The sequence below is a fragment of the Lotus japonicus genome, chromosome 1 (assembly GCF_012489685.1).
Source record: "Lotus japonicus ecotype B-129 chromosome 1, LjGifu_v1.2".
In the NCBI taxonomy this organism is placed as follows: domain Eukaryota; kingdom Viridiplantae; phylum Streptophyta; class Magnoliopsida; order Fabales; family Fabaceae; genus Lotus; species Lotus japonicus.
In genome coordinates, this window is record NC_080041.1 from 123,574,145 (window position 1) to 123,592,453 (window position 18,309).

General features: G+C 33.7%; 1 protein-coding gene and 1 pseudogene across 1 annotated transcript; both read left to right on the plus strand.

Annotated features, from left to right (window-relative positions):
• Positions 1-44: 44 nt before the first annotated feature.
• LOC130730154 (uncharacterized) lies at positions 45-3,576 on the plus strand. The gene is made up of 3 exons (XM_057582082.1): positions 45-1,215; positions 1,902-2,093; positions 2,263-3,576. Exons 1-3 carry the CDS (start codon positions 1,093-1,095, stop codon positions 3,142-3,144), a joined length of 1,197 nt encoding a protein of 398 aa, XP_057438065.1. The 5' UTR covers positions 45-1,092; the 3' UTR covers positions 3,145-3,576.
• Positions 3,577-7,413: 3,837 nt separating this feature from the next.
• Positions 7,414-13,669, plus strand: LOC130730156 (ABC transporter G family member 12-like; annotated as a pseudogene).
• Positions 13,670-18,309: the final 4,640 nt, after the last annotated feature.

The window sequence follows — 18,309 nt, forward strand, 5'->3', positions numbered from 1 at the left end:
CATGGAGTCCAAAGCATGTATATTGGAATGTTGCACAATGGAAATTCATCCCAGCAGTTATATACTACATGAACCATTCTATGCATGAAACACGATTTGTTTTCTTAATTCTAATCCTGTTTGATTATTTTTAATTTAAATATACCTCTGCAAAAATAAAATAAAACCTGAAGGCCAAAAGTGGAGTGTGCTGCAGGAGATTTGGCATTGACACAAAACTAGTTGAAATTTTAGAACTTTGAAGAATGTTGCAAGCAAAAGGTTTTTTTAAACCACATGTACCATACACTATCATCCACAATCACAATCATCCAGTAAGATCATTATGAGCATTAAAAAGCATGAGCATTAAAAAGCAAAAGGGCTAATATATGGCACACCTGTCTTAATAGATGTTAATCGCCTGTCATACAAGTGCCTCCAATTTTACATCAACATTACTAATAAAACAAACCCACTCCTATTCTGCAGCGGAAATGTAAGGTGAATCAATATAGTCTAGATACCCAGAGTCATATGGTAGGAAGAGAAGAAAGAAAAGTAATTGATGTGATATGTAATGTAACCCAAAAAGAGATAAAGAAAAAAATTAGTGTATTTGAATAATGTTACTACTATTTTCCCCTAAATAAATCTGAACTTGTACATATCATGTTGTGAATGTCAAGTCCAGGAAATAGAAAAGAAAACCATTTCACTTTTATTCAATACAATCATCAAAATAACATTATCTAATCTCAACAAAATCCAGAGATATTAATAGATTTCCTCTTCCAAGCTCTTTGACAGTGACATTTCTGGCGAAAATGTTGAATTTAAAAAATTAATTTTTCAACATTCCATTAGTTTTGGCAGTTCCTCACTCACACACACTGTATGTATGTGTGTAATGGATAAATAGAATCTTTTGATCACACTCATGTTCCTTCTGAAGACACACCTCTCTCTCTCTCTCTCTCTCTCTCTCTCTCTCTCTCTCTCTCTCTCCATTTCTCTGATACACAAGCCTTTCTTCTTCTTCTTCTTCTGTAGCTACATTCTTGCCCTTGTTTTGTTTGTCCATCCTCTGTAGACTAAAGTAAGGGCACTACAATGCTGCCACCAAGGAGAAAGAGAACAGTGAACCAAAGGCATAGAAAGGAAGAAGAAACACCAAACAATAAAGGGAAGAAGAAGAGGAAGCAGGTGATTGCTGCTTCCTCCTCTGGCAAACAGGTAACCCATGCTGCCATCCACTCTTTCTTGTTCATGAACTCTGTTAACACTACCATGATTTTGATTCTAGCATGCAAGAACTATGTGAATAGTGAATACCATGATTTTTCCTTTTTAAAGAATGAACATTGCTTAAAGGAGATACCTTTATGAAATTGGAGTTAAAAAGATATGAACTTGGATGGAAAATCATAGTGTCTATCTACCTGTCATTTTTACCCTTCTATCTCACATTCAAATGTTGATGTTGGGAGAGAGCTTTCATAGCAGGGTCCAGAAATCAAAGGTTTCTTTCTGTCATATATTGTTCAAGTTCATGATTGTGCTAGCTAGCAAGTTTTAAGATTTTCTAATTGAATTAGATAAATTGAAAGGAATCATTTTTGCCATACCCTTGATATTCTTCCTGTATTGTGTTAGGGATTGATTAGATACAAGTTTGACTACCATAGATTTTTTCCCCTACATACCACTACTACTAGTGTTAAGAAGAAACTTTTTTTTCCTCACTTGTTGGCATCAATCAAAATGCTGCTGAACTTATTAAACCTTTCATCTTGCTCTCTTTAGAAATTTGGAAATGAAAAAGAGTGCAATGATCTGAAAAGGAATTTTGCTTTCTTCAGTAGGATTCTGCATTTTGTTTATATCTAAGGTGCATCTTGTTCATGTATGATGTTGTTCAGTCAGAGTCTTGGGAGTGCCCTGGCTTTGCTGGAAAGCGTTTGAATTCCAATAAGATCACTGGTCGTGCCCGTGCCACCTTGAGATCCTCGAAGAAGCTTACAGAAACTGGAAAAACATCTGTTTCAAAATGTCCACAGCCTCCAATATCAATTTGTTCTGCCATCCAACAGCCTGATGATCCAGTTGACACTGTATGAATTAAATTAAATGCACTTCTTCTGTGTGTATTTCTGATAATATTGCTCTTTTCCTTTTTGAGTGCATTTCCGCGACAATTTCTCACAATCTATGATTTATACTGATTAAAGAGCGCAGATATAAATGGAATCATTAACTTTACTTTTATGAAATTTGGGCCAGGCTATTCAAGGAGTTCAAGTAGGTTCTGTTGTACAGGATGCTCATGAGGCTGAGGACATTATTGAAAAGGTGGTTCCTTTGGCAAAGGTTCCTGTTGTAGAGGAAGCAGCACATGAGGCTGAAGACATTCTTGAAAAGGTGGTTCCTTTGGAAAAGGTTCCTGTTGTAGAGGAAGCACATGAGGCTGAAGGCAATCTTGAGAAGGTTCCTTTGGCAAAGGACACTCATCGGTCTCCATCGCCATCTTCCAGCGGCAACCTAAATCTAACTGAAATTGTTAAGATGAGGGATGAATTTGATGAAGATGATGAAGTTAATTCTGTTGGACAGAGCTCACCTATGGACACAGTTCTAGGATACCAAGTGAAGCTCAGTTCCATGCCAATGTTAAGAAAAATTCTCGACAAGCATGGAGATATTGCTGAGAATTGTTCGATATTGACAATGAAATACCGTTCAAAGTTGTTGGAGATGATATGTGACATTGTCTCAGAATTGCAGGAAAAAGACTTTTGGAAAATCAAAGATAATGACCTGAAAAACATGTTTGCTATTGTAGATGAAGTTAAAAGCTTGAAGGTAGACATTGAGTGGCTTCAGCTGAGACTGGTAGAGATACGTGAGGCAAGACATACTCTTAAACAGGTTAAAGATAGCAATAGAAGAACCATTGATGCTGCTGAAAGAGAACTGGGAGAATTTGAAGCACAGAAGAAGGAAATTGAAGCAAAGCTTCATTCACTATGTGGTCAAGAGACTAGTTACAAGGACACTCTGGCAAGAGCAAAGAACGAGTCTATCAGGATAAATGCAACAATCAAAGATGCCAGATCTAAAGTCACACAGTTTCATAATTGCTCATTGGTGGATGATTTGCTTTAGTTTTGCTATTTCATCTCCCTTTCCCCCTTTTACATAGTAGCAGTGGCGGAGCTTGAGCTGAAATTTTGGATGGGGAAAATTTAGAATGTGGTGGAGCTGGAAAGGTCTCATTCCCAGTCGTCAAGTTGGAAATTTTGGGGCTGTTAGGCAGTTGGAAATCGGCGACATGTATCAAGAGTGTCGGGGCAGGGTATCTGCAGTTGCTATTCCAGCCTTTTCTTGCATGGCAGAATGCATGTTTGTATTATTTATTCATGGAAGATCTCTGTGCTTTTGTACTGTGTCTGGAAGAAATTTTAATATTTAGCATTCCGTACAATCTATATAATTAAGCTTCTGACATCTTTTCCATTTTTAAGGTTGGGAGTCTGAATCCTAGTAATGCCACAAATGCTTCATTTTGTTAATTTCATCATGGTCTTATATTATGAATCTCTGATCTGATGCCTGAAAAATTAAAATGTCTCTTTTCTATTGTCCTTGGCTAGACCAAACCAAAGCATGTTCCCCTAGACTACAGTTTTGGTATGACAAGCTTTTCTTCAGCTAATAGTCAGTGATGTTAATATTAGTTAAAATATTTCTTTCTGCTTTTTGACATGTTTAAAAGAGCTATTTGTAAACTAAAGAGATCTAATAGTAATCTGAAGTGCTGAGTAGATAATTAAAATCATGTAAACCTGGATCATCTGAGGGCTTAGAAGGTGACTGCATATTTGATATTATTCAAGATATGGTCTTGGTTTATGCAGTTGGAAACAGAATGGCTTTGTTTTTTTTTTGGGGTCAATAAATGACTTGGTTCATGTCTATGGAAACAATTGGACAAGTAGTTCTATATGTCTAAGGAAAAAATGGCTTGGTTTGTGCAGTTTGAAACAAAATGGCTTGGTTTATGTCTAAGGAAACAATATGTCTAAGCAGCTCAATTTGCTTGATATTCAATGGCAGATGCAGTTGGAAACTTTGCTGTTTTGATATATAAATAGTTTAGGAAGCAAAGAAGGGAAGGAAAATGACAATGAGATTAACATTGATGATGAGACTCTCAGTGAAATGGTGATTGGAGTTAGCGACGAAGACTGTGGTTCTGACCGGTGCCGGCTGGCCTTGGCCGTTCAACGGCGCCACTGTCAAAGGAGGATGAAATGTTTTCTTGGGCTTGTTGTTCTGTTCTTTGCTTGCCGCAAGTTGTGTTAATTTTTTGTTTGTTTAATCACCGGTTTTTATGTTCGACATATGTGAGGCGTAAGATTTTCTTGTGTGTTTAGATACCAATTGAGCTTAGCATGAAAGGACATTCATCTCAATTGTCTAGAAGTGAGTACTAACTCCAGTTCTGCTGAGAGAATCCTTATTCTTGATGGGGTAGGTTGAGTCCTATGAGTACAACATATTATTGCAGCACTTTCTGCAAAATGAACTTGTTAGCCTGCTGGAGGAATCAACAAAGTGTCAACTAATCCTCAAAGAGGCATTTTTTCAAATGGAATGTTATTTGGAAATAACAAATGAAAGAAATTCATGATGCTTTAGACAGTTCACTCATTGAATTTGATCAGCAAACATGTAAAAATTGAAATGAAAATTGAATTAAAAATATGGAAGTTAATTGTTGAATGCTGGAAGAATGACCGATCTTGAAGAAAATCAATCATGTGATGCTTAAAGAACTGTGGAAATTGCCCTTGCACTATTTGTTTGATGATTGCATGGTTCACTTAACAGTTTGTTTAACTAATATCAATTTATGAACAAATTAAGCACCATATATGTAAATTAGAAAATGTTTGTCTTATGACTGTTTTGAGTTGACTATTTTCATTGTTTAAACTTATGCTAAGACTATTATTGTTTCAAACTCACAAATAGACAATTAAATGATCACATTCCTTCCAATACCATAAAAATGTATATCTAAAATTGATATTACAATATTTATCCTACCCCGTCAACACCATAATTATCATCCTCCATTCCTTGCCAATACTTTAATGGTTGTTGCGAGTTTACCTTTAATTCACCATGCTAGAAGAAAAGGCAGTGATGGGTGACACTGACATATGCTCCAAACCATGTAGCAGCAGGGTGTTCTGCATTTATAAGGCACTGGATTCCTTCAATGTCACATAGCTAGGCAGTTGGGATAGCTCGATTAATCAAGAAGGTAGACACTAAAAACCTATTTTGTTGATAAAACCATTTCTGTGTAATTACAGAAAACCACTTTCCATTCATCTTTATTGGTTGGCCAATTTTTTTGTTAAAATCTATGCACAAATTTTGAAATCAGTATATGCTAATGCACAATATAAAAAAATGAAACATGAAGTCCAGCCCAATCCAAAGAGCTAGACAAAAAAAGGTGCCTGTGAATAATAAAATGAGAACTTACAATTAAAGGGTTGGAGATATATTTTACTATCATTTTTAAATTATAAAATTTTTAAATGAACATAATTTTTCTAAAAAATTGGCAACATTTTGAAAAGATAGAATCATGGTTAGAATATGAAAAAAAAATGGATTTGTGTCAGCTTTCACCAATATTTCACAATCTCATAAATCATTAAACCGGTGAAGATCACAGTACAATGACTCTGCTATTTAACTGGTCATGGATTTTTACGATCGACTATGGTTTTCACAACGCATTTGCTATGAAAAACAAAATTGTGGGTCTCAGTCTTAGTTTTACATTGCACTCACTTTCCATGCGTATGCAAACACAAAATGCATAAGTTTTCCGAACTTTTTTCGTTTTCCCTCCTTTTCAACCCAAATAAACAAAACATAAGAGTGCGTTTAGTTTTTCATTGAGAAACCGGATAATTAATTTTATATGAAAATATTGACATTTGTGAATCATTTTGAAGAATTTTTTTAGACTCGATCAATTTGGCAAAATCTTGAGAAACTAGTTTTTGCGTTGAACATAATAGATTCCGAGTATGTTTGGTTTCCTATTGAGAACTCGTAATCAATACTGAAATTTGTTGTTTGAGAGAGTTTTTGGAGAATGTTTCAGACCCAAAATCAATTCTGAGAGAAGTTAGAAAAAGTAGCTTTAGGGTTTAACAAAATCATTATAAAGTGTAAAATTAAGAGAAACTGATGAGAGACAATATTATATTTAGTCTAAGTGTTTAAACTACACAACGGGATATTATATATAATGACACTATAAAGGCACATAAATGCACATATCATAGAAATATATTATGAATATTCCTCTATTTGCATGACTAAGTTACCTAATAACTATATTATGAATATTCCTCTATCTACCACTCCCCTCAAACGTGAGCATCTATGTCATCGTCATGTGCAGAACTTGTAATGAAGATATACTGTGAAGCACTAACATCGTTAGATGAGATGTCTTGTTTTTTTTTGAAAGTGTTAGATGAGATGTCAAGAAGCCGAGAAGTTATGGTCAAAAAGAAGAGAGAAAACCACCCAAAAACAGATCTTGAGCGGTGATCTAACACCCACCGAACTTGTGACTAGTAAAATAAGGTCAGATTTGGCTTTTTTTTAAAAGTAAACAGTACTTACGCCGGTTTGGTGTGGGAAGAGGAAGTCCCGTCCGAAGCTCTTCCTTTTATTTCTGCGGATTATTTGGCGTCTAAACCGGTCTAAGTTTAATTGAATTGAATTGAAGTTTATTTAAAAAAAAAAAGTAAACAAAGAGGCCTTTGCCAATTTCAGCAGATTTTACAATTTAGTATTAACATTAGGATTGTCTAATTATATAATATTGTTGAAACTCGGTGTTATGATTATATGGTATTAAGAAATATTCATCAAACTACAGGTTTGTATAATGAGATAAGACTCATTAATCCGAACGAGTTAGGTAAAAACATTATAGAGCCTTAAAACAATGCATATGATTCTATCATATTTTTTTCTCTCAAACTTCTTTTACAGCCGTGCACAAGTTTACACATAATACTTTTTTCCATCTAATTTTCATTTATTTTTTCTTCTTATTTTTTTAATATTTGTATTACATCACATTCTCATATCACTTATTTCGATATAATTTTCTTATATCTTCCTATGTATTAGTTTGAATTGGGGTGTCTAAGATACGTTAACGTTTTTCCTATGCTAAATGAAGTATTACTCAAAGGTATTAAATACTCCATGATGAGTGTCAGATAATTTTTTCAAACTCATAAACACATGTGGGGACAAAAATTGATGGGAACCAAATATTTAGATACGTAATATATCCGAATAAATGTTTGATTGCATATAACAGAGATGGGTGGAGTGGGGGAGAGAGGTGCAGCAATGGATGCTATGGTGATGGCGTGGGAAGATTTAACAGTAGAGCTCCCAAACAAGAAGTTTCTGCTTCATGGGATTACTGGTTTTGCTCAACCTGGTAGGATCATGGCCGTCATGGGTCCTTCAGGTTGTGGCAAAACCACCCTACTCGACTCATTGGCAGGTCTCTCTCTCTCTCTGACACTTAGTATTTTTTTACTTATTTATTTTAAACTACATAAGCTCTCTTCATAGCATATCTTAGAGTGTTTTCTGTTGTATATAAAAAAATCACATCTTAGAGTATTACTAAGTAGGTTGGGATATCAGTTCAACACTTCGTCTCTTAAATCAATAATTGAACGTTTGAACCTCAACCGTTGTGAATCAAGAAAACTCATAGTCCAACCCCTTTTACTGACTGCATGGCAAGAAATTAATCTCAAATATACCCATTGTACGTACCTTGATTAAGACAAAAAATCATACTTAGAGCATACGAGTTGAATCTATTCCTTTTACGTTTTCATTATGCTCCTCCTTAAATCTTTTGTGAACTTCTTTCTAAGAGTTAATAGTGAGTTTAAACGTGGTTGGATTAAATGATATTTTTTTTATAGAACCAGTATTTTTAAAGAAACATAAAATAACATGTTCTTTTTAGCAAGTTTTTAAATGATACATGTTTTATATATTCTTTTTTTTTATAGGCAAATGTTAGTTGTTAGAAATGTTAGTAAATTAATCTCTCATCCGGGTTCGAACCCGAGACCCTTCACCCTCACCCCACCCAACCCTTATATTCTTTTTAACTATGTTTTCAGACTCAGGCTAACGAATAGAGAAAATATATTATTAAGAGAGCTAATCGATCTTGCCATAATATAAATATTTGTGGTTCTAATCATTCATGATGAGAAATGTTTTTGTGGACTGAAAATGTCATAAGATTTAACTCATAAGTAATTATATTATTCTAGTTTTTATTCCAATGACATGCAGTTTCTTAACTTTTATTGTTGAATTCATGATATATAGCCCTACATTTTTATGGTTTTTTTTTTAATTTAATTTGGGTTGCATATTCATTCTGAGTTAAGAGAGAAAATGAATTACTTTAATCATAAGATCTAATTGCTTGTAAAATCTCAAAAACTTATTTTTAAGCTCGTTGGAGTGCTAGCTAAACTTACTTCAATTAAAAAAAAAACTACTTGCTTAGTGAAAAGAAACTCAGCTACTAAGGTTTAGATATACTCTTAACATAATTGTCTCCCTTAATGGAATATACACGTGATGCTTACAAAATTAAAAGGAAATTGAATTGAACGGTATCTAGTAAATAGTTTTGGAATATTGATTCATTTACATTTTTATTTTCTCTTCCATCTCATTTTCTCTTTTTATATTTCTCTTCTATGCATATATGATCATTTATTATACCTCTCATTGGACATGATCTCGTAGAACCATATTGATATTTAATGATACATTTCGTATCTTGCTAAAAAAATCTATTCTTGTTTACCAACCACACATTATCTAACCAAATTTAATTCTCTCTTGATATGTTCCTCAAAAAATCCGATTCGTGCGGCAGCTTCTTCCCCAACTAACAAAGCACTCATTGAATAAAATTATATATATATTTTAAGTATTTGAATGGTGTAAGATTAGTTATGTTAAAAGGTTTCATCGACTTATAGCTATATGTGGTCCATTTGACAATAGACATACTTGATACATCTCTTGAACAGGGCCAGCCCTGGGCCTGTGCAAGCAGGCCCACAGCCCAGGGCATCCAAAAAGAAGGGGCAAAAAAAAATTATGATTAAACTTTCCCCTAAAATAAAATTTAGTTATAATAATTAATGTTCAAGGTGTTATTAATGATTTGAGCTGGTCTAGTGGTTAGTAACTGTGTATGTTGCTTGGATTCGAACACACGACCCCTGTGTGGGTTGCAAGAGGTCAGTTGTCAAACGAACCAACATAATGGTTCTGATGAAATTTCGAACGTTAAAATTATTAGGGGTCCATTTTTATAATTTGCCCAGGGCCTCCAAAATGTCGGGACCGGCCCTGCTCTTGAATGACGGCTGTTAGCTCCTCTTTCGTGTACAACTGGTGAAAATTATCTCTTTTAATTTGTATCTCTCATTATGTCCGAGATTCATATTTAAACCAACCTTATACAAGTTCATGTAATTAATGAATGAGTAATCCATACTCTTTATAAGAGGTTATCTAATTTAATGGTCCCATGTGGTTATAACTCCATCCAGTAGTTTGTGTTGGTTTCAAATCTTGATTGAGACAATAAGTATTCACATTTTGTACAGGAAAACATTCTGCAAATGTTATAGTGACCGGCAACATTCACATCAACGGAAAGAATAGAAGCCTGTATTACAGACAAGTGGTAAGATATATAATCTCATGCTGCAAAAGCCATAAAGCTATCCTTAAATGTGATCATAACCGGTACATATAACCAATTATTCCAAAAGGTTGTCTAACACTCCTTACACAAGAGCTCATTTGGGTTTGAATTATGAACACAGATCGCTGACTGCTGAAATTTAATTTTTTTATTAAAAGAATTGATGGCGTTAAAGATCGAACTTTAAACCACTTAGTCACACAGATATTCCAATACCATGTCACTAACCAATTATACCAATTTTTTTTTTAAAAAAAATTATTCTAAAAGTTTAAGTTTTTGAGTAAAGTACACATGAATGGTTTTATTTCTAATACTAAGGAACAAATATAATTCTTGAATTTTCAGTGTTACGTTGCTCAAGAGGAAATTTTCTTGGGAACATTGACTGTAAGAGAGAGCCTCACATACTCTGCATACATGAGGCTTCCTTCTGATATGACCAAAGAAGAGACAAACAAAGTAGTGGAAGAAACGATAATGGAAATGGGCCTAGAAGAATGTGCAGATACTAGGATTGGGAATTGGCACTCAAGAGGTATAAGTAATGGTGAAAAGAAGAGACTCAGCATTGCCCTTGATTTTGACACAACCCCATGTCTTGCTTCTGGATGAACCTACTAGTGGACTTGATAGTTCCTCAGCTTTCTATGTCATCCAAGCTCTAAGCAACATAGCTTGGAATGGAAAGATAGTTATTTGCTCCATTCACCAACCAAGTAGTGAAACTTTTGAACTTTTTGATGATTTGCTCTTGCTCTCAAGCGGGGAGACTGTTTATTTTGGAGAAGCAAAAATGGCTCTAAAGGTAAGCAGATTGACCCCACAAATTGGATCGGCTTATTTTTCCACAGAATCAATTCTGACATTCAAAAGCTACTCATTGATGGTGAAGTCAGAATCAATTCTGGAGAGAAGCTTCCCTTCCGCGAGTAGCTTTTGGATTCCGAATGGATTATGATGAAAGAGATGCTGATTCAAAGATCAAGCTTCTTCCTAAATTTGATTTTTACTTTAGCATCAATGCTAGAAGGATTTCCTATCATGCAATTAGTTACAAAATTTGAGCCACTAATGAATTTTGGGGTTAGTTTTTTGCTGATGCAGGATTCCCTTGTCCTACCAGAAGGAATCCTTCTGACCACTTCATTCTGTGCATTAATTTGGATTTTGACTTGGTTGCTGAAACTCTAGCAAGATCTCATCATTTAAGTCTTGTAAGTTTGAGACATGTAGCCTTGTTCTATGTTACATTTGTTGACCAAGCTTCTAAATGTGAATTTCCTTATTGACAGTCAACATCATCCAACTCGGTAGTCGGCATGAAAACAACAGAGATTAGAGCAGCACTCATTGAGAGTTACAAAAGTTCAGACCTAATGGTCAATGCAAGAAGAAGAGCTCAACAACTGAAACAGCCCAATGTATGAATTCTTTAGTCAGTATTACTAGTCATGCAAAGCAAAATTTCTTAATGCAAATTCTACCTTCGTTTTATTATGAACCAACTGCCCCAAGTTACTTAGACAATTATACTATTAATAGCATGCTTGAGTAAACTTTTCTTCCATCAGAATCAATTCTAAAACCAAGAAGCTAAGTTTTTCCCCAGAATTGATCATAACTTTAGAATCAATTGTAGAAGGGTTTCTAAACATGTACTCTTGCCGCTGTTTGATCTTTCTGGGGGTCATTGTTTTCACTTTTCAGGAAGATGAAGAACAAGTAATTGAGTCCAATCTAAGGAACACTACTAGCTGGTTCAGACAAGTATGCACATTGACACAGAGATCTTTCCTAAACATGACTAGGGACATTGGCTACTACTGGTTGAGGATCATATTCTACATAGCAGTGTCAATCTGCATAGGTACACTCTTTTTCCATATTGGAACAAACAGCAACTCAATCTTGGCTAGAGCAAAGTGTGTGTCTTTCATCTATGGGTTCATGATTTGTTTGTCATGTGGAGGATTGCCATTTTTCATTGAAGAATTGAAGGTAAATAATTGATCCTTTTCCTTAAGCAAAGGTAATGAGATACTAAGATTTGAATCAAGATCTTCTGTCAAATTGTCTCATCTTCTGTCCCACCAAATAAATCCTGACATGTCAAATAGAAACCATTCATGTAAGTTTATAACCACCAGACACAATTGACATGGCAGAATTTCATTAGTGACAGGATTGCCAAACCACTCATTTGGGAACAGAAGATCTTGATCCCTAAAATTTATGTTGTGTTATGTTATCTACCTCTTAACAAATCCCAGAAAAAATCAGGTGTTCTATAGTGAAAGGTCCAAAGGGCATTATGGAGAGGCTGCATTTGTACTATCAAACATTATATCATCATTTCCTTTCCTTCTTCTAATATCACTCTCCTGTGGGATAATTATCTACTTCATGGTGCAATTTCATCCTGGTTTAAATAGCTGTGCATTTTTCTGCATCAACTTATTCTGCTGCCTATCTGTTGTTGAGAGCTGCATCATGGCTGTAGCCGCAGTGGTCCCCAATATGATGATGGGCATAGGAGTAGGAACTGGTGTTATAGTAAGTGAATCATTAATTTGTTTTCTACTCATATATGAATGAATATTTGTAAGAACTAGATGATTAATTTAATAGATGGTTTGGTGTAGATTTTCATGATGATGGCCTCCCAAATATTCAGACCACTACCTGACATTCCAAAGTTCTTTTGGCGCTATCCCATGTCCTACCTCAGTTTTGCTACTTGGGCAGTGCAGGTATGAAGTTCAGTGTTTTGGGAAAATTTTATTAAATCTAAAAATGGCCTAATAAAACAAAATCTCGGAAATGTAATATAAATTCATTTGTGTCATCATCCCATGACAAAGCTTGCACTATGACCACCACCAATAGCTTAAGTTTTAATTTTGTTTCCCAAGGTATTCTCAGAGTCGGTAACTATGAGACTAATCCCTTTGAAACTTGGAGATCACATTAAGTGGGTAGGTCTCTCTTAACAAATCATTTTCCATACACATCGCTCAGGGTCGAACCCTGGACTAAATGCTTAAGGAGCATAGCTATCTACCAACCATAACTTTGGTATACCTTATTGGTATTGCTCAAATTTTTAGGACATATATTGTACCTTGTCCTCTTCCCTGATAACGCTGATGTAAAATAAATGTGATCTAATTACTAGTACTGACAACATAGATGAAGAATCTACCACTTCTGCTGGAAAATAAGCCCTTGCTTCTTTTTTCTATTCAACTGCAGGGACAATACAAGAATGACATGCTAGGGCTTGAATTTGATCCTCTGGTATCTGGGAACCCTAAAGTTTCAGGAGAGCAAGTCCTAACAACGGTGTTCGGGGTTCCACTGAATCATGGCAAATGGTGGGACTTAGCAGCACTGGTTACTCTACTATTATTTCACAGAATGCTTCTTTTCATAGTTCTTCATTTTCGTTGCTGCAAAAGAATGAAATAATCTATTCTTTGGAGCAATGATGTTCACTCGGTAACAAGCCACCCTTCTCTTCCAAGAAACAATATTCTCCAAAGTTCAAACTTTACAATATAAATAGAAAGTAAATTTACAATATAAACTTGACCATGTTGAACACCATTAATATTGATTGGCTTTGTAATGAAGTTGCTTGAATTAAAATTATTTTGTTGATGCTCTAGCTAAACGAAGGTGAAATATGACTTGTGATTTGTGGTGTTTTTGGGATAATAGTATAATACTGCTGTCTAATGTTTGGCGCAAGTCCCCTACTTGACAGGGTTGTTCTCAAGTTCCTTTGTTATTAATAAAAGAATTGCTCTGCTTTAAAAAAAATTCAAGCAATATGAGGAAATTAAAATGTTTAGATCCTTTAACTCGACCAATAGTTTCCCTCATATTGGTGGAGTAAATAGTAACACAAGTTCATTGCACCTATATCCAGTATTTCCCCTAATTTTTGTGACTCCCTTGTTTTAGACTGTATCAAACTATACCCAAGTTTCTGTTGGAGTACTTAATTAGCACAATTAACTGAAGATTTGTTTCTAGAAGATTTGAAAGATCCATTACTTTGTGTCAATGCAGCTAGAATGCCTGGAAATTTATGCACCTCATTTCAAGTAACCAATTATCCCAAAAGTTTTAGTTGATAGGTAAGGACCACATGAATGGTTATATATATTTATAATACATCCCATTCGTGCAAGAGCCTACTTAGGCTAGAAGCGTACATCCCACGCGTGGACAATGCACAAGCCAAATCTATTATGTGCCTAAATTAAACTTTATATTAGAAAAATTTGGAGGAGTAAGGATTCAACTTTAAACCGCTTGGTTATAGACTCTGATACCATATAAGTAATCAATTATCTCAAATGTTTGATTCATGTTATTGATCTTTTCCCTCTGTTGTCAATGCACTTTCCTAATTAGTTATTAATATACTACATGCTAAGCGACATGAAATTTCATAATTCATTTCAAATATTTTTTTAATACTTTTCATGTTACTTATTATAAGTCACTTTTTTGTGAAAATAAATTATTTTTAAATATAAGTCACTTTCTAATATCTAGGAAGTATTAAATATTTTTTTTTCATATTTACCCTCATATTTAATATGAAAAAAATGATGAACTTTTCAAATATTTACTTGAACAGATAAATTCATATGAAAGTAAATAAGGGTAATCTAGAAAAGTTAATCAATTCCTTTATCAATTTCTTAGGTATTTGTGACTTATATAGTTATACACAGAGACGGAGAGAGTATCTCTGGTTCAATTAACAGCTGCAAAAAAGTGAAAAACCACTCCAATATGTGATAGCTACCTCTCCAAGGGATGCAAAACCGCTTCCGTATGTTAGAAAGTTTGCAGCGGTTTCAATGCCAAAACCATCTAAAGGTAACATATTGCAGCGCTTACCATATAACCACCACTCTGTCTCTAAATATACATTTATTGTACTATTATCCATCATACTTAATGTACACAATTAGCCAACATGCCACAAGCAAATACACGAACTACTTCTTGTAGGATCACCGTGTTTCCTTAGCTCTATCTATTAAGCATGAAGCCTACCTAGGTTTTTGTCCTCTACTTTATTTTTATCAACAAAAGAAGCTGTATAAAAATGTGGCGGAATCAGAAATTTGAGAGAAAAGGAGTTAAAAACAAAAAATAAGAAATGTTTAAAAGAATTGTAACTACTTAACTCAACCCAACCCAACCCAAGGAGGTTTTTCCTGGTAAGATTTTAATGAGGCATGATTTCTTTAATCTGTCTCTAAGGAGGCGGTGGATGGTGGACTATTTTACTAGTAAGAGGATCATTGATGTTGTTTTGTAAAAGTTGTTACTTTCAGGTTGTATTTTTTTTTTCTTTTTCAACTTGTATTGAGTTAGAATACTCCTTGTACTTCACTTTAATATATTTCATATAACTTATAAAATAAAACTTTAACAAGTGAAAGAAGAAACACAATTCATTAAATAAAGGTATAGATGACATGGAAAAAGAAAAAGAAATATCCTATCTTTCCAAAAACAACAATCATTTTTAAACAAATGAAGAGTCCACAAACACTCGTCAATTGTCAAGTGTTAGGCATTGGAAAAGACGGTAGCCGTGTTTTTGTGTATATATTTCATTCATTGGAAATTTGGAATGCACAGAATGTACAGGCATAGACCAACAATGTGTAACATAATTAGTAGATAGTTGAGTTTATAAGTATCTAATTTAAAGTTTGATTTTTTGATGACGTGTGTGAAGAAATATTTATTAGAAAAGACCTACCAATTTAACATAAAATTATAATTTTAGAGAATTAATCTCATGACTACTATTTGTGAATATGTATTATTAAAAAAAGGGAATTTATTGCGATAGCCTTATAGGTAGAATGAGGAAGTGGACTTATCTTATTCCAGTCAATTAATCTCCAAAGTTGACGAAATAAATAAAGAGTCACTCTCGAACAACCATGCCCATTCATTATTCATACTAGTTGTTTAACTAATTGATCGGTTTGCTGGCCCAACAGCACTAATTGCTTCCACCAATTTCCTTTTTTGCTTGAATCCCTGACATTATATTACGTGCTCAATTTGGACTCAAGAGTCAAGTCTCGTAAATGCATCTAGGTTGAATATTAGAAAATGTTTTGCCGCGATTCTAGCAGCCATTTTCAACTCGAAATACATGGGAGAATATGTGTGATTTATTGTCCTTCCCCTAGAGGTTTTAGTGGAGTTCTAGTTGTGCTATACATTTTTTGTTTTCTTTCTTTTTGTATTGGGTTGAAGTACCCCTTATACTTCTATTCAATATAATTCTTTGCTTATTCAAAAAAAAATGTGTGATTTGAAAAAAAAAAAAAAATCATTTTCTCTTTGTTTCATTTATACTTCCTTCATATTCTTATTTGCCTTTTCTTGTTTATATCATGTATGTCACTAATTATATTCTCTTTTTGTTTTTTTTTTTACATTAGAAAGATAAATAACACCCGTCAAAGTTTGAACCCTAAACCTCCCAACTCATACTCTTTCTGTTTTAAAATAATTGTTTATTTTTTTAATAGGAAAAATAAACAGACGAACTACATCGATAACAAATTCCTAGCCAGTAAGGGCAACGCTAAGGCACATGCTATATAAGGCACATGCTGGATACGAACTTCCCAAGTACGCGAGAGAAAAAGGTGCAAGTCTAGCAAATTAAATGATTGCCATATATACACATGAAAATAAAACTGGTTCTTCCGCAACATGCTCACAAGCTCGAAATAATCCGAACAACAAAGGACCCGCCTAAAGTTCTTCTCCCACGCCATCAAGAGCCCCATCCTCATGGCCAGATTCTCAGCAAGAAGAGGGTCCCCATCAAGAAAACCAACATAAAAGCCACACAGCCAAGATCCAGAAAAGTCACGAACAAGCCTTTCCCACCCATGTGATGAGAGCCACCACTAAAAGTTCCATCCACCATTAACGACACAAAAGCAACCGAGGGTACTAACCAGAAAACGCGATCCCGCTCAGCAAGCTCACGAGCCTCTTGAGCAACCAAGAAAGAAGAATAGTCACAGTGCTCCAGCCGAATCCACTCACACACATACGCCACAGTCCAGTGCTTATCTCCCAAAAAATACTCATTCCTCCAATGCCAAAGGCCCCACAAATGAGTAATAAATTTTCTAAAATATAGTAGGGGGTTTATATAAAAGAATACTAAAACTTTTCTAAGGAGTCTTATAATTAAGAATAGGGGGAGTAATATCTTTTAAAAAGCTAACAATATTAATTTCATTAAATGTGTATCTTCCTTCTTTTTTTGTACAGTTATTTCGAAAAAGAGAGAGTACTAATACAAATAGTGTTACAAAGAATGTAAAATTATCTGTTACTAACACACTAATTTTCATTAATTAAGTGAAAGTGAAGATTATTTTTTTCTTTACTACTTCTTCCATTTCAATATAGTTGTTGTTTAAAGTTATGTACACAGTTTAAGAATTCATTAAATTTGTGTATACCTTGAAAAAAACTCTTAGTTAAAGTTGAGTTATATTAAAGAAAGAATTATAATTATTGGTTAAGTATAATTGATGAGAATTGTGATAGGTGGAAATATGAGATAATAGGTTTTTTTTTTATAGGCAAATAAGAGATGATAGGTGAGAGATATAACATTAGATGAAGGTATAGATGGAAGAAAATGTGATGAATTGTCTTGAAATTAAAAATCAACAACCATTTTAGAATATGAAGTGAGCAAATGATGGCTACACTCTCAACGTAAGTAATTGCTAAACACAAATGCTTGGTACTAGATGTTGAATAAGTTGAAACTATAAAATGACAAAAAAAACATACCTGTATAATTCTTTTTATATTTAACATGAACTTATTTGAACATCCGTACTATATGATACTAATATCAAAATAATTACCACTTTAAATATTTTATTTTTATCCAAATTAATTATCATCTCAAAAATAAATATCAATTTTTAATTATTTTTAGTTTTCATATTTTTATTAAATTAAATAGAATAAAGCGAATAAATTTATATTTCAATTTAATAATGAAATAAGGTTATATTTGTCTAAATTAACAAAAAATTCTATAATTTTACATTAAAAATTTTATAGTAATTATCTAAAAATATAAATAATTATGGTTTAGTGTTTTTAACTTCTTATAAATATAAAATCGTAATGATGAAATTTTAATAAATGATAAGAATAAAAATGAGAATAAATTTAATATGCTTTAATTTAGGCCTAAAAAAGTTTATTAAAAAAACTTTAAACCATTAAAATAAGCTATTTTATTAAACATTTCTAAAGGAATTTTTAAACTAAAGAATTAAATTTTAAACCAGCTGAAATGCCTCAAACATATTAAAAGAAGCAAAGCTAGGCTCAATTCTTACACC

Coding starts and splice junctions, on each gene's coding strand:
- LOC130730154 (XM_057582082.1), top strand. CDS start 1,093: ATGCTGCCACCAAGGAGAAAGAGAACAGTGAACCAAAGGCATAGAAAG. Junction 1,216..1,901: donor CTTCCTCCTCTGGCAAACAG/GTAACCCATGCT, acceptor GATGTTGTTCAG/TCAGAGTCTTGGGAGTGCCC. Junction 2,094..2,262: donor CTGATGATCCAGTTGACACT/GTATGAATTAAA, acceptor AATTTGGGCCAG/GCTATTCAAGGAGTTCAAGT.